The 16,192-nt window shown below is 45.9% G+C and overlaps 1 protein-coding gene across 1 annotated transcript in view; it reads right to left on the bottom strand.

The window, feature by feature from the left end:
• Positions 1-2,091: 2,091 nt before the first annotated feature.
• LOC134406641 (corticotropin-releasing factor receptor 1) overlaps positions 2,092-16,192 on the bottom strand; it is a 75,609-nt gene continuing 61,508 nt past the window's right edge. Inside the window, exons 8-13 of the mRNA XM_063138159.1 lie at positions 16,017-16,077; positions 13,521-13,593; positions 6,993-7,078; positions 5,177-5,312; positions 3,807-3,848; positions 2,092-2,299 (exon numbers count right to left, since the gene is read on the bottom strand). Of these exons, the coding sequence (XP_062994229.1) occupies positions 2,159-2,299; positions 3,807-3,848; positions 5,177-5,312; positions 6,993-7,078; positions 13,521-13,593; positions 16,017-16,077 (539 nt within the window). The 3' untranslated portion in view covers positions 2,092-2,158. The remainder of the gene's footprint in view (positions 2,300-3,806; positions 3,849-5,176; positions 5,313-6,992; positions 7,079-13,520; positions 13,594-16,016; positions 16,078-16,192) is intronic.

Below are 16,192 nucleotides of genomic sequence, written 5' to 3'. Positions count from 1 at the left end.
AAATTCCCTTTTCTTTGCAGCTGTTAAAGATACAGGAGCCCTGTCCTCCTTTTCATAGGGTCACCCCCAAGTGTATGTGTAGTGTAGTGATATTACAGAATACACACAGCCTTGCTAGATTCCCCTAGGCATGAAAATGGCCTAACCTAGATTTAAAATTACTGAAGAATAGAAAAATGCAATTTGGGATGGTATTATTCTTTATTATGAGATGAAAAACAAACACAAATCCAAATGCATTAATACCCCACTCCACTTCGGGGCTCAAGAGGGCTCCCCAGGAGCAGGAATTCGGTGAGACCCAAGCAACCGACTGAGTGGATCGTGGAGAGGGGCATTTGTTGTCTTGTGAGGTAGAGAGTCCAGGCTTTGTTCCACCCCCAAGTTGTTAACAAATGGATCAACTGTTCCTAGAGGCTGGCTGAAGCACTTCATTGCTATCACATGTTCAGCGGTGCTGAGAAAAGCCACTCTATCACTTGCAGTCTACAAGCGACACAGATCCTGATATCCGAGCAGATTCTGGGATGTGACTGGTGAACCCTAGCTAAAAATTTGTTGAAGGATCCATTGTTTTCTGATAGGGATCTTGGCCTGAATCTGGAGCACAATATGTTATGTTCAAAGTAAGATTTCTGCTCAATGATAACAAAAATTCTGGAGGAAGCTGAATTCTTGACTACCATAATTCTAGATGCAAATTGGCCTAGCATTTATTTTACTAATCATGGTGAAAGGCAATGAAGCATTGCCTACTGACCATTAAAAAAAACATGCTTGGTCCCCTGCTTCTTGGCTCCATCGGTTTCCCCAGCCATTATTCATATGATTCAAAATCTGTCTTGGCAGCTAAAAGGCCTAGAATGGGGACTGCAACACCCATCATCTCTCACTATTGGCTATGATGGCAAAGTCTGCTGAGAGTTGCAATCCCCCAATATCTGCCTACACATTCATTCCCCTCTGCTTTGGAAAAACACAAAAGTTACAAAATGTTGATCTTCTCAGGATCCTACATTTTGTGCATGGTGCTGTTATCCCTATATATGTGTAGTGATATTACAGAATACACACAGCCTTGCTAGATTCCCCTAGGCATGAAAATGGCCTAACCTAGATTTAAAATTACTGAAGAATAGAAAAATGCAATTTGGGATGGTATTATTCTTTATTATGAGATGAAAAACAAACACAAATCCAAATGCATTAATACCCCACTCCACTTCGGGGCTCAAGAGGCCTCTCCAGGAGCAGGAATTTGGTGAGACCCAAGCAACCGACTGAGTGGATTGTGGAGAGGGGCATTTGTTGTCTTGTGAGGCAGAGAGTCCAGGCTTTGTTCAGCTCCTGCTTTGGTACTTGCTGAAATGGATGAGGAAGAACATTGGAACAGCATTGCTGGCGTTCACTCAGCATTCTGATCATCACGTAGTAGTAAAAGATATCCTAAGGAAGTTCACAAGCAGGACATGACTACTTGCTCATTCTAATCCTCAGCATCAGGTCATCCTCTGTACCAAATATGGAGTTTGTGCTTTTCGGTTTTATTGGATACTAGCCACATCCCTCCTTTGTGAACTCATCAGATTCTTTAGAGTCATTTATGCTAATAGAGAACTCAGCACACTGTGGCAAGGAGTGCCCAAGGTTAATCTTGCTGCTATAAGAAAAATCCCTTCTTTTGGTTTTGCTTAAATCTGATTATTGTCTACCAACTCCAGTGGGGGATGATTTGACATGCCAGGGTTTTGTACTTTGAGAGAGAATCATCTGTCCCCTCTGTTCTTTCCACAGCGTTTGCAATTTGATAACCCTTCCCTGAATCTAAGCAAACAGAGCAAAGAGCTCCAGCTGGCATGAGAAAGTGAAATAAACCACACCTTCTAAGGATGGAATGTGGTGGTCATAGGCCTTGGACTTCCCATTGTTTCAGAGCCAATGGATCCTGCCAAGATTTTCAATTCCAGCCACACAAACACTTGCTTCTAAAGCAAACACAGTCTCTCCTGTAAGAGGCCAACAGAATGTGGATGAGGATCTCGGGGGTCTTTCCTGAGCCACAACTCCAGGGGAGCGAACGTCCGGTCTTTGCAGCTGGCAAGTCATGCCCCGTCCCCACAACTGTAGCAAAGCATCAGCCCCATAGTCTGGGGCAGCTTTAGAGAGCCGTTGACTGCTTGATGCTGTGGAAGCTGACACGTGTTGGAGATGTGGGGATGGACATGGCTCTTGCCACTCGGGCCCGGATGGAGTGTTTGTCCTGCCACCGGTGCCATCTCTTCCGGACTGCAGAGCGGACCTGGGGAGACACATAACAAAATAACAAGGGTAACCTGCCAATTCCTTCCCTGAAAGGAGTGCCAGATTCAATGGAGATTAAGGATCCTGTTCTTTGAATACAGTCTTCCCCCACTTTGTGCCCTCCAGATGTTTTGACCTTCAACTCCCATCAGCCCCAGCCAGTATGCCAATAATCAGGAATCCTGGGAACTGCAGTCCAAAACATCTGGAGGACATCAGGTTAGGAAAGACTGAAAGGAAAGGAGGAGCTTTTTTGGTCACACACATACATACACAATTCCTTTGGAGTTATTAAAGGCGTAGGTGGCTTTGCGAATCCATTGGTGAATGTTGCCTTCAACATTCACCCTTTTATTCTGGGCGAATTTAATCTGGAATAATGACCATCCTTACTTCCATATGATCATCAAGGGCAGATATGTAAAATCTTCCAAAAAGAAAAATGACAACACCAGGTGGAAAATTGTACAAAATTGTTGTACAAAAGTGTACAAAATTGTTGTAACTCCTCAGGGGATACTCCTTCATGTGAATGCTCCAGATAGCAAGAGAAACGGCAACGGCAACATGATTTTTTTCAGTTAAAAATGGTCTGGTCATAGGAAATCACATAAGGATGGAGAGTTCCTAGCACGGCCATTTCCCCTTTGTCTCAGTTTTCCATATACAGAGAGATGTTGGCATGGCGGAAATTTGAATAAGAGGTCTCCTGTCTACATTATGAGGTGGTACAATCCCGTGAGGACAGTGCCATGTATTGGCTCTTGGGGCATATTTACTCTACACATATATATTGGTTTTATACGGTCCACGTTTCCCTCCAAAGAATCTGTAAGTTGTATTTTCTCAATGGGCTGAGAATTCTCTGTTAGAAATCCTGGCAGCATAGCTAGCAGTCAGGAATGCTAGGACTTGTAGTCCAAACCATCTGGCAAAGGCTGCTCCAAGGCACTGTGGGGATTTAAGATGTCTGCCCCAGCATTAAAAATGGGGAGGGGGATTAGAAGGGGGGTTCAGAGCAGGTGTCAGCCCCAGCATCTGCCTGAGGCCTAGCATAGTAACGCTAGGCCTGACTATTAGAACACTTTAATCTGTAGTGCAGATACACCCTTAGGTCTGAAGTAGATGTTAATACTTACCAACACGTTCTTGAAATTTAATTACGTTTAAAGTGTTCCTCAACATATTTAAAAATAAAACCGCCGAACATCTGATATTCCAATTTCAAAAATTCAGCCAGATGTTGAAACTTGTTCCCGCTTCCATGCAGAAGCACCCCTTCTGTTGCCCTCCTTTGACTTTAAACTTGAGGTTTCTTCCACTCCATCTCAGGGCAATCAGTGTCTGACCATAATAATTGCCCCCACCCACATACCACCCCTTGGGCTAGAGATTAGTTATTTTTTTCCAAAGGACCTCACAAGGGATACCCCACTGGCAGCATGCAAGAGAAGACCCACCAGGTGTCCACCATCTCCCCACTCTCCTTCCCAGCCCTGGCTCACCTCACTGTTCAGGAAGCAGTAGAAGACAGAGACGAAAAAGCCCTGATTGGGGAAGAAAGAAGAAGGCAAGAGTCAGCCAAGTGCTGGGAGAGAGAAACGGTCTATAAACTTTTGCCCCAGGTTTCCTGTGGCCGGGCACATCCAGTGGTTAATTTCGTTTAAAAAGATGAGCGCTAGGGCTACAAGCCCTGCCTTAAACCAAGAATTGTCCTCTGCTACCCCAGAGGGCCGGACTAAAATCTAATGGGCTTAGAATACAGGAGTGTTGGTTTCAGTCAAACATGAGAAACCACTTGATGGTAACAGCAGTTTGGCAATGGACCAATTACTTTGAAGGGTGTTGGGCTCTCTCCTGATGGAGGCCTTTAAGCAGAAACTGGACAGCCATTTATTGGGGCTGCTCTAGCTATGGGTTTCTTGTTAGGAGGGGTTAGACTAGATGGCCTGCAACCCATTCCCTTGCACTCTTCAGGATGGACCCAGACTTAGCCATACTTACAGTAAAACATCGACTAACTTAATTTCAGGTCTACTCTAGGCAGTGGAGGCTGATGGCTCTGATTTGGGGATATGAATCCATTCTGGGTTTCATTTAGAACCAGCCAGAACTCTAGAGCTATCCAAGGTGCTCAACCATATCCCTGAAATTGGTTCAGCACCTCAGATAGCTCTTTTAGAATTACCTGCCATTACTTACCACGTACCTGACATAAACCCATTGAACTCAATGGGACTTACTTCTGAGTACACATATATAGGATTGTACTGTATAATTTTATATTTAGGAGATGGACTGTGGTTAACAGCCTACACATGCTCAACAGTACTCCTTATAATTACTTTGCACGTTGCAGAACTCAGTATGGTCTCTGAAAACAGGTTCTATAGCTGAGCTCTGGTAGGACCAGGATGGTAAAGGAAGAAATGGTGTGAGCTCCCCCACTCTTTTTATGTGGCGAGGGGTAACATGAAATGAGTAGTTAATGGTGCTTGGAGGTGGGTGTGCAGTGGTTTCTGCTAGAGCCAAAGCAAACAAACAAAAATTGAACAAATTCAAATCATATTTATTTATTTAATTACAAATGTTGTATTTGAAATTCATCCTTCTAACAAATTTTAAGGGAGTGATGTTAAGTATCAATCTGCCAGTTTCTTCTAACCCTAACCATATATCCCAGTGTGTTTGTATTCTTTCTTTCTAAAAACCCCAAATCCTTCAGGACCCATAATTTGAAATACTAATTAAAATAATATATTAAATCAGCACATGCATTTATATTATTGTAACCCATTTCAAGTTTGAAAATACCTTCCCCATCACCTCCACTTTCCAATTCATTTCAGTTCTACTTTCTGTGAGTTTTCCATACCTGGAAGGACTCCAAGAGAGAGTTGAAGTAGATGAATACGATCCTGGAAATTTCATCTTCTCCGGGATTGACAAAGAAAAGCATGTAGGTAATGCCCAGCAAAGGAAGGAGCACAAGGGTAGCCTTCACAGCTTTTCTGGAGGAAGAGCACAGGTGTTACCAACCAGCCCAATCCAGAACATCACATCCATGCCACCCCACCCCCCATGCCAAAGGCTTAGACTGGATCTATATCTGCAGCAGAACGAAGTGGATAGGAGGTGGTAGGCTCCCAAGTGTGCAGCGTGGGTGAAGGAACACATTTCGGAATGATCTTTAACATTAAAAACAAAAACTCCCTGCAAACAAAAGACTAGGGCAGCAGGGAGAAGAACAGCTAAAACCTCTTGTCCAGATGTGCTAGTTTTCGTCTTGCAGGGAATCTCCTACACAGGGGAACATTCAAAAATTAGATCCTGCAGACTTTCACCTGCAGTCTGAAGTGGTTCCACCTCATTCTGCTGCATGGGCTGATTTGACCTGCATTTGTGCCAAAGCTCAACCCTAGAATCCATTTCCCATACCAACATCTGAAACCTGGGATATGTGAAGCAATCATAATGATGTCTATGTACTGTCAATCACCTAAGAATCACTCCCCCCCACACACACATTTAGAATGATTGAGGAGGGGCCGAGCTTCTAGTCCACAAGATTAAGGTTGACTTTTGCTCAGTTTAGAAATTACACAATAATAATTATCTTGCCTTAACGCCAACCACTGCCCCATAAACTTTTCATACTACCTCGACCAGCTATCGCCAAAGCAATCAAGGCCATCAACCAGCCAGTCTTTAAAACTCATGGCTTCTGCCTTGGATGTTTGAACATTCACTTCAGATGTGTGAGGACTGGCTGTGATGAGGGGAACACAGCACTCTGCACATCAGGGCTGGAGAAACCTGATGCTCTCCAGATGTTGCACCCAACAGCCCCAGCTTGCATGTCCAATGGCCAGGAATGATGGGTGTTGTAGCCCAACAGCATCTGAAGGGGCACAGGTTCCCCACCGTAATACTTAGAAGCACTTCCTTCGTATTTCTATATGACAGGGCTGAGCCAATTGTTCAATCAGATGCTGATACTGAATACTTGCTAGACCTAGCCCTGACTCTCACATCTTACATCATAGAATCATAGAATCATAGAATAGCAGAGTTGGAAGGGGCCTACAAGGCCATCGAGTCCAACCCCCTGCTCAATGCAGGAATCCACCCTAAAGCATCCCTGACAGATGGTTGTCCAGCTGCCTCTTGAATGCCTCTAGTGTGGGAGAGCCCACAACCTCCCTAGGTAGCTGATTCCATTGTCGCACTGCTCTAACAGTCAGGAAGTTTTTCCTGATGTCCAGCCGGAATCTGGCTTCCTTTAACTTGAGCCCGTTATTCCGTGTCCTGCACTCTGGGAGGATCGAGAAGAGATCCTGGCCCTCCTCTGTGTGACAACCTTTTAAGTATTTGAAGACTGCTATCATGTCTCCCCTCAATCTTCTCTTCTCCAGGCTAAACATCAGGGTTGCCCCCTTTTTTTTCTGGCAGGGCTCCTGTGCCTTTGAAAAGTCACAGGGCAGACAGAAATCCAAGGCTGAGCAGGATGTTCTGTGGTGGGGATGTGGGAGGCTGGGTCTTCAGTGCTCTTAAGGCTAGCAGGATCAGAACCAATTTTGCAAAGTGATGTGGACTGGGAACCTGCTAAATCTGCATTCTACATTTGGGTTGTGGGATTTAGCACAGCCTTCTGCTTCATTACTGCCCCCTTCCCCACCTGAAGTTGATACCTGTACTGTATCGTCTCTGAGGTGGTTGAGGCCCGAAGCTTGGTCATCAGGATTCTGACAATATTGAATAAAAATATAAAGTTGATCTGGAACAGACACAGAAATCAAGATTAAACTGGTGGAGTAACTTACCCACCTGACCACTTAAGACAGAAGTGCAGAATCTCTAGCCCAAATCCAGCCCTCCTGGAGTCGCAGTGCTTTGGGCCCTGCCTCCTTTTGCCTTGGGCCCCACCAGCACCCCTGGAATGCGCCCCCCTAGAGCTCCTCTGAAATGGAATTCGGCCCTCGGGCTGAAAGAGGTGCTGCACCCTTGATTCAAAAGTTCAGGTGTGCTCTTCTGCACATCTGATCCTCAATAGCACAGGTGCACAAGCGGCTTCAAGCTGTGGCTGTTGCCCCATCCAACTGCACGATGACAGACAGGGCATGCATGATCACGGAGGGAAAATAAGCCTCCCCGGCTATGAGCCGCCTAATAAACATAATTACATGGCTGGCTCTAGGGTTGTTGGGTCGCTTGTGAACCACCCCAGCCAGCCACCCTCCCTGCACCATGACAATTCACGCCCAGGGAGGGTAATTAAGCTACTTAGGCAGCTTGCAACACACAGGGAGGGAAAATAAGCCACAGTGTCTTATTTTCCCTCCATGATCATGTGGACTTGCCCACAGTGACAAGTGGAGGTTATATACACCTTTTACTTTGGCCATAGCTAGACCTAAGGTTTATCCCTGGATCGTCCAGGGGTCAAACCTGTTCATCTAGGTGACACACAGGGGATCCAGTGCTCAGGCAGGGGCGAACCCTGGATGATCCCAGGATAAACCATAGGTCTAGCTGTGGCCTTTGTGTGGTAAGTGCAGGGTGTCCTGTGGGGAGGCAGGGGCGGGGTATCAGCCAGTTTGTCCGTGGCACATTCTCCCGTTTCCTGATTGATCACCATGGTCCAACTGGAAACACATGTCTATACCTAAGCTCTCAGATGTGGGTAACTGATCAGCAAAATAGATTGGATCTAGACTTCGTCATACTTACAGTGGATCCACTGAAATTAATGTGACTTTAATTAGTTGTGACTTATTTGATCCCCTTGATTTCAATGGGTCTACTCTAAGCATGATTAGGTTTGGATCCAACTTATTGTGCTGATCTGTTACCAACCCCTAGAGCATTAGATTTTTATGGCATCCTGGAATATATGTCATTGTTTTTATAAGCATTAAAGAGCAAAAGTTTTCAAAACCAGCCAAAAAGAGAGCCGTCTGAAGAACAGAACCTGCAAAACCTGCAAACTTTTTCAGGCGACTTTACTCTCTTTGCCACGAGGAGGCGCTCAAGTATTTTAAAACAACTGACCATGGTTTTACCTAACACAGAAGAGCATTTATTTCGAATTTATTCCCCCACCTCCTTTAAGAGTCTTTAGACCTAAACTATTCCATGCTTTCACAGAGTAGAAATAAGGAGTGGGGAAAGATCGTGACAACCACATTCTAGAACTAATGGTAGCAAAATAAAAGGTCTCAGATCATGTCTCCTTCAAATAGGCTAGGCTTCCTTATGAGACCCGAGGGAGATGTGCACAATCAAACTATTTATTGATCAAGGCCGTGGATCATGGGTTGGTTCTAAATTTAGTCAGAATAGACCCATTTAAATCAATGAAGCTTAAGTTAGTTATAACTCATGTGTTCCACTGATTTCAACAAGTCTGTTCTGAGAATGGTTAGATCTGGATCTGGAGCTAATCTATGTTTAAGAAAGCAACCTATGGAGAGCAATCGGCTACTTCAAAATCCTTGGCTTCCCCATATTCTTAACCATATTCAAAAACTATCCTTCCTCTCCCGAATCCATCCCAATTCAGAAGAAGTCAGCAGCTGCTTGAAGGCAAATAAAAACAAACAAACAGATGCAGGATCTTGAAATTCAGGATGGTCAAAGCCAAAGTACAACCCTCTACATTGTCACCCTCCTCCACTTGTACAAACATTAGTGAAAGAAGAATATTTTACAGAAATATTAGAGATGAGTAATCACACCAGGCCTTCCCAACAGCAGCCTTTCCCGAGATGAGTAATCAATACAGGCTTATGCTACCAAAGGGTTCCAGATAGGGATGCAGGAATCATTTGGTCCACATTTTTAAAGACTTCTCCACATTAAAGCAATAATCCCATGCCAGGCTTTCTTCTTGCAAAGTCTTTCTGGGATTACGATGGGCACAAATACACATGCCTTCTGCAATGTTTTGGCGGCTTCCTTTGCAGGGAAGTAATATATGTTCTATTTATACAGCCAGCAGATTGCAATATTGCACTAACCTGGAATACACCAGCTCTTTGATGGTGGTGTACATTTGGCACTGCATTTTCGGTTAATTAAATCATGGAGGAATAAAGCTAAAAAAAAGTGGGAGAGGCACCAGAGGATGACGACGTTGTGACAAGCACGCACAAACTTCAGTCAGTAAGCAATCATAGTCGCACTACATAAGCTCCGTGTGAAGGAATCCTTGGATTAATTTCGGAACCAGAAAGCAGTTATTGGACTGTGCACTTCTAATTTTGTGATGCAGTTCTTGGCTAAAAAATTGTGTACAAAAATAATATACTAGGGGAAGTTATGTGCATTTTTGTATGCAATGGTTGCAGGTTTAGAGAAGGTTGTGTATAAAAATACATATGAATTTTCATGTATTTTTTCTTTTTCTTTTTTAAATGCCAACTGATGTAGAAATTGGATGGTTATGATGGACCACCGCTGATATGGAGCAGAAATAGCCTAGTTCATTCTGTCTCCAGATCTTGCCACTATGGTTCTGGAGAACTGTTTTTTAAAATGGAGATTCAGATGTATTGTGGATATGTTTCTGTGCGTGTGATGCTGCAGAAGCCCCATTTCTTATATTTTAGACTTTCCACTATATGTGAAGATTAGAAATAAATTATCTGCTTAAAGTCGGGCCATTTCACTGGCCTGGTTACAAAAACTGGATTACTTCTTGATACAGCACAGCTTGTTAAAGCTAATTGAATTGATTGTTTACTTGATAAATAAGATCAATGACTTTTCATTTTTATTTACAGCGTCTTGTATTTGTCTAAACCTCTTATGGCCTATGGTATTGGTAAAGGAGGATTGATATTTTAAGTGTTGCAGAGATGGTTTGACAGTACAATTGCTGCCCTCAAAACAAATACAACCCACCCACTCCAATCCTGACAAAATGTCTAGGGGTGAAAAATAGTTTTGTAGGCTTTCAGACTGAACTGGGGAAAAGCTGGTCCTGGTGAATATCTCCTGGCTATTGTAGCAGATATCACCAACATATAAATTACTCCCACATCCCCACAGCAGTTTTGAAACTGGTCTTAAAATGTTATCAAATTTTATTTTATTTTTATTTTTGTCAGGTGAAAGATAAATGCAGAGCTGTGCCTTACTTTCTCCCCATTTTAAATAGAACTTGCTTGCCATAAGATGACAGGACATCTTTGGTATGTGAAGCAACTCACTGCTACAGCATTTCACTTGCCGATGCATATATCTGCAGTGCTATTTGTGAAGACAAGTTCACGACAGGTTAAAAAAAAAAAGCTGTTGTGACGGCTCTTAAAAAGCTCCATATGTTTTTACTAGGGATGTGCTCCGCTTCTAATCAGACCGGCGAATTAGAAGCGGAGCGGGGTGCTTCGCCTCCCCTTAAAGTGGAGGCGAAGAGGATTGGGGGGCCGGTGGAGCGTTGCGAGGAGGATCGAGGTGAAGGCGGATCCTTCGCCTCGATCCGGAGCTCCGCAAGAAAGGTAAGTGGGGTTTACCGGGCCCTGCCGCTGTGGCTGTCACCCATGCGGCGACAGCGGCAGGGCCCGGTAAACCCCCCCTCCTCTCCCTTACCTGCGTCTGTCCGCGGTCCCTCGGCTTCTTCAATTGAGCCCGCCGCTCAACCAGGAAGTCTAGGCCGCACGGCCCAGACTTCCTGGTTGAGCCACGGGCTCAACTGAAGAAGCCAAGGGACCGCGGACGGATGCAGGTAAGGCCCCCCTCCCCCTTGGTCCCTTACCTGGCGCCACTCCCCTCCACTGCGGAGCTCTGATTCGGAGCTGGAGCTCCGCGGCAAAGAGGAGCGGACTATGGGCGGAGCGGCGCGGAGCGGAGCGGGCCTGATCCGAAATTTTCAGATCGGCCCACGGGGCAGATCAGGGGGTCCGTGCACACCCCTAGTTTTTACCTTAGTATTAGAAAACTTTAAACTTGTATTTTGGAAGTGAGAATGGTATCTCAAGCCACATGAAAATAAATGGTTCGTAAATATGAAATGGCTAGGCTAACTCTGTTATCCTTCTGCTAGTAGGCAAAACACGTTTTTATGCAGATAGGCTTTTTGGCTTTTAAGCGGACTCATTTGGTGAAGTCGGTTTTAATTGATGGGTATTGTTCCTTTTGCTTTGATGTGTTTTAACTGTGCTTTTAATACATTTGTTTCAATTACCATTTTTATGATTATGTTTTAATTATAATTCCACATTTTATCTGTATTTTATTACTGACCCCCTTGAGGACTATTTTTAGTGGAAATGTGGGACATAAATATTAAATTAATATAATATGGAATATAAATATTAAGTAAATAGGTAAATATTGCCCAGGATCTTTAGGAATGCCATGGGGGTAATGCCACCAGAAGTGTTTGATACATCTGGCTTGCTCTTTACCATAACAACCCCGATATTATTATATTTAGGTAGAGATGACTTATTCTAACATAACAAGGGTGACCATATGAAAAAGAGGACAGGGCTCCTGTATATTTAACAGTTGCATAGAAGGGAATTTCAGCAGGGGTCATTTGTATGCATGCAGCACCTGGTGAAATTCCCTCTTCATCACAACAGTTAAAGCTGAAAGAGCCAGGGAGCACCAGCAGCCATTCAGCTCAAGCAGCCCTGCCCTCTGCCCGGCCTTCCTGCACGTCCCCTGACCTACCCTGGGCCTCAATCCACCCCTGAAATGCCCCCAGCCTCAATCGGAAGCGAAGTCACCATGGACAGACAAAGCAAAGAAGGTCGTAACCTTGGAGTAAAGGGAAAAGTTGCAGTAAGTCAGAGACTTTTTAAAAGCACAGTTTCGGGGGATAAGCCCCGTGGTGGGTGTGAGTTGGTGGAGTACCACGGAGTACATAGAGCGTATAGACAAGATCAAGGAAATACTGGAAGAGAAGCGAGGATAATGGGAACTTATCTTAGTTTTCCTTGGAACAGCTCTCCCTAAACTGTTCCCCAGCTGATGTGTTGGAATACAAACCCCATCATCACCATGGCCATGCTGACTGGGGATGGTGGGACTTGTGGTCGAACACATCTGGCGGGTAACAGGTTGGGGAAGGCAGCTTTCAAAGAATAGGATCAAGTCTGCCTGAGGCGGAAAGTTCTTCAAGAGATGGGCTACTTTGATCGCAGTGACACACAGGGGCCCTCCTCTTTCTTTCCCCTTCGGAAATATTCCAAGTAGAATTAGGTGCTGGGATTCGAAAAGGTAACAAGAAGGCGGCACAGAGAGCAGAAATGGCAGCATTATCTCAAGTGTGTGTGGCAGCCCTCTAACGAGCCAATCACCTCCCACTTTCTCTCCAGGGCTCTGCATGGGCCAAGGCTGCAGGATGGACAGGGCCTGGGTAATAAGGCAGCAGCTATTATCCTCATCAAAGCACATTATTAACAGGCTTGCTGGCGACAGGGGAGGGAGGCTTGCGAACTGTGCCGCATTCAATTCATACAGAGATTTTGGGAGTGGTGTGGGCGTGTGAGCAAGCGGGGAAAGTGTGGCAGGAGGAGAAAAGCAGAGTGGGAAGGAGAACCGGGGCTGGGGGAGAGATGGAAGAAAGAAAGGACCAAGCTACATAGGATGCAGGAGATCTTGTAAAAAGTGTTTTGCTTCCTGCAGCTGTATTTAATAGGAGCAGTGCTGTGAGGGAGGTGATGACACTTAACCCTTTCCCTGTGGGTCGTTGCCCTCTAGAAATAGCCCCTACCCCCACCAAAACAACAACAACCCAGGAATCCCTGCAGGGGAAAAGGTACTGGGACCATGAGTGAGAAAGCTGCTGGGAGGAATTTTACCAGACTATGGGCCTGCATGTAAAGGGTTAAGGCAGCTCTCCCCCGATGGTGCAGGAAAGTGATGATGATGATGATGATGAAGATGAAGAAGAAGAAGAAATCAGAGACACCCCACATGTCGCCTGCGTCATGTCAAGTTCATCCTACCATTTTGCAAAGGGGTGGAAGCAAGAAGAGTTACATCCAGGATGACCAGATGCAGAGGAAGAAAGAGCTCCTGTACTATTTGTAGCTCAGTAAAAGAGGGAATTTTAGCTGGTACAAGTTTTCTCTGCTTGGTGATGAGTGGTAAGCATTCAAAGGAACTGGCTTCTGGTCCTCCTTTGCTTCTGCTTGCCCTAGGCACAAATCCAGCTGCCAAAAAGTTTGAGGGGGAGGGGAGCGAGGGTTTTTTTTCACTCTTACCAACAGAACCAGTATCATGGGACCTTGGTAGATGTAGTCAGTGAAAATTCCTGCACGTTTTCCAAACCAGCATCTGTAATTTTAAGAACAAAAAAAGCAAAAACGACCCACAGCTGAAGCTGAGCCAAAGCTCAAGCCCCAAATCCATTTCTAATTTTATAAGTATAACAGTAACAACATCTGGTCATGCGCAGAGTGCCATACCCAGAGACGTGCGCAGCACATTTCATTAAGGTGTGGACCCAGGGAATTTTATGGGTTTATTTTTAAAGGTGAACATTTACTGAATACTCAATCATAAAGGACATTATTTTTATTCATTCATTTATTAAACACTGTAAACAGTGATACTTCACATTTGGCTCGCCTGAGGGCTGTTTCAGGTGAGGAGGGGGAAAGAGGGGACTCTCCTCAAGCCCTAGCATTGGTGGGGCTTTGTGGTGACACTGGCTGGAGGAGGGGCTTATGAGGCGATATTAGCCTTCGGGGGCCCTCCTCCTGGCCTCTTTGAAGAGTGGCTCCCGGCAGAGCGATTCCTCTTCACTCTTGCAACTGGGCACAATGGCACACCCTTGGGGACGATGGCAGCAGTGCAGCCAGAGGGCAGCCGGAGGATTGCCCAGCTCAATTCAGCACGTATTGCTTGAGACGTTAGGGTGCGCCTGGGTACACCTAGCACATCCCTTGCACACGCCTATGGCCATATCCTCACCTGTAGGTAGTCCCTCCCAAGATATATAAGGCAAGAAAAAAGAGTTTCTAGGTCAGAAGACATGACATGTTGGCAGGCCTTGAGCCTCAGCTGTTCTGGTATTGGAAATTAAGGGCTAAACTGGGCAAGAAACGCACAAACTGGTTTCACGTGACTTGTTAAAGAAGAGAACTAACAGCGGGGCAGGGGGGAATAGGGACCATGGTACGCAGGAAGGGGTGGTTTTAACCCATCCTCCTGTGTCATGGACCCAAAGAAAAACTCCCCATGCAACGTTGCTGTTCTCCCCAGGAAGGAAACTGCCATTAGCACCAATGGCAGCTTCCCTCTCAGCTTTAAGGGAGGGGTTTTTGCCTTGGAACTGCCATGTGGGAGAAGAGGGGAAAATTAAATTGCCCTCCTCCCATGCACCACAGCCCTGATCAGGTTCCATGTCTGCTATTAAAAAAAAAAGTTGTGTGAAATACGAATGACATTTTCCTAGTGTCATCCAGTTTGGCCCTCAGCCTCTGGGTTCCCAGCATCCCTCAGCACCACCGCTAGGCCCACAGAGGCTGTGGAAAGCATGAAAAGGGCTCTGCCTTTTCCCAGGGTAAAGAGAACCTTTCAACCCAAATGAGGCGCCCCTTTTAAGCAGCCTGTAAACCCCAGACTCAAGCGTGGTCCGGTTTCAGCTGGAGCTGCAGCCGGGGCTTAGGATGGAAGTGAAAAGCCACAGCTGACAATGGCGGCAAATGGCGGCTGGCCGAAATCAATCCCGTTTGCCTGCGTGATTAAGGACTATGAAATGGAGTTGTCAGGGGGCTGTTAAGTCCTCCATTAGCAAGTCCCTGGGAAAGCAAGATCCAGGGCCCCAGGGGGAAACACCTCAGGCCCCTCTCATTAAACTCCAGCCTCCTTTAGCCGGATGGGGCCTTCCTCTGCGTTATGCCATTAGCAATGGCCAGAGGTGTGTATTTTTTTTTTTAAAAAAAAGTGTATTCTATGTAAATAAACTGTGCAGGTTTGTCCAGATTTTCTGAATTTTCACAATCTACTCTACTTCTGCTTGCCACAAAAGGGGACAAGGAGTATGGTAGGCCTTGAGCTCTGCGTGCTCCTGCTCCCCCTGCTACTGAGGGCCAAATTAGATGCAGAGCCTGGAGTGCCATGGCTGGGTCTGTCTTCCCTGGACCCCAGTGCTGGGGGGTGGGGGTGGGGCGGTCAGGGCAGAATGAACCCTTTTCCCTGTGCAATTTCCCTGGTCTAAATTGTCCCCCGAAGCTTCTATTTGCCCCATTAGGGAAAGCAGAGGCCATCCCGACTGCAGCGTATTCAACCGCCCAGAGAGCTTCGGCTATTGGGCAGTATAGAAATACAATACATAAATAAATAAATGCATCAGGTGTCCTCTGCAAAGAAAAGGAACAGCCCCTTTTCCCTTCTCGTAGTTTGCAGGCAATCCCCTGATTTAAATGTCCCCATTTTTGCGCAGGTGGGTTGTCGCTTGGCAGGTTTACCAGTAGCGAGGGAGTGGGGGGTGGTGTGGTGGACTGGTTCCAGTGGGCACGGAAGCGCCCGTGAACAGGACTGTTCTCACTTCCTACCTAGTCTGCCAAAAGCATCCCGCTCTGCTCCTGGCGGCATTTGCCAAGCGATTAACGTTTCTTGGAAGCCAGCAAAGCACCCCTCCTTCCACCTCCAGGTCCCTCCGTCGCGCCCACTCCAAGACAGCACAAGCCTGCTCTGGAAGCCATTACCATAGCAGCAGAAGGGAGATGGGGGTGAGGCTGGGACCGACTTACTTCTCGTTGTCATAGTAGAGTTTCCCAATGGCCCAAGCAATGATGATGGGGAAAGGGATGCCTGTGAATGGAAGCAAAAACAGATTTCAGCGGCTCCACTGATAAATGACTCAGTAGGGTGGTGGAGGGGGGAGGCGGAGAGAGGAAGGGAAAAGGACCTTAGGACTCAGCTCAGC

The sequence above is a fragment of the Elgaria multicarinata genome, chromosome 11, assembly GCF_023053635.1.
Source record: "Elgaria multicarinata webbii isolate HBS135686 ecotype San Diego chromosome 11, rElgMul1.1.pri, whole genome shotgun sequence".
Taxonomy (NCBI): domain Eukaryota; kingdom Metazoa; phylum Chordata; class Lepidosauria; order Squamata; family Anguidae; genus Elgaria; species Elgaria multicarinata.
This window is presented reverse-complemented; position numbering and strand designations above follow the sequence as displayed.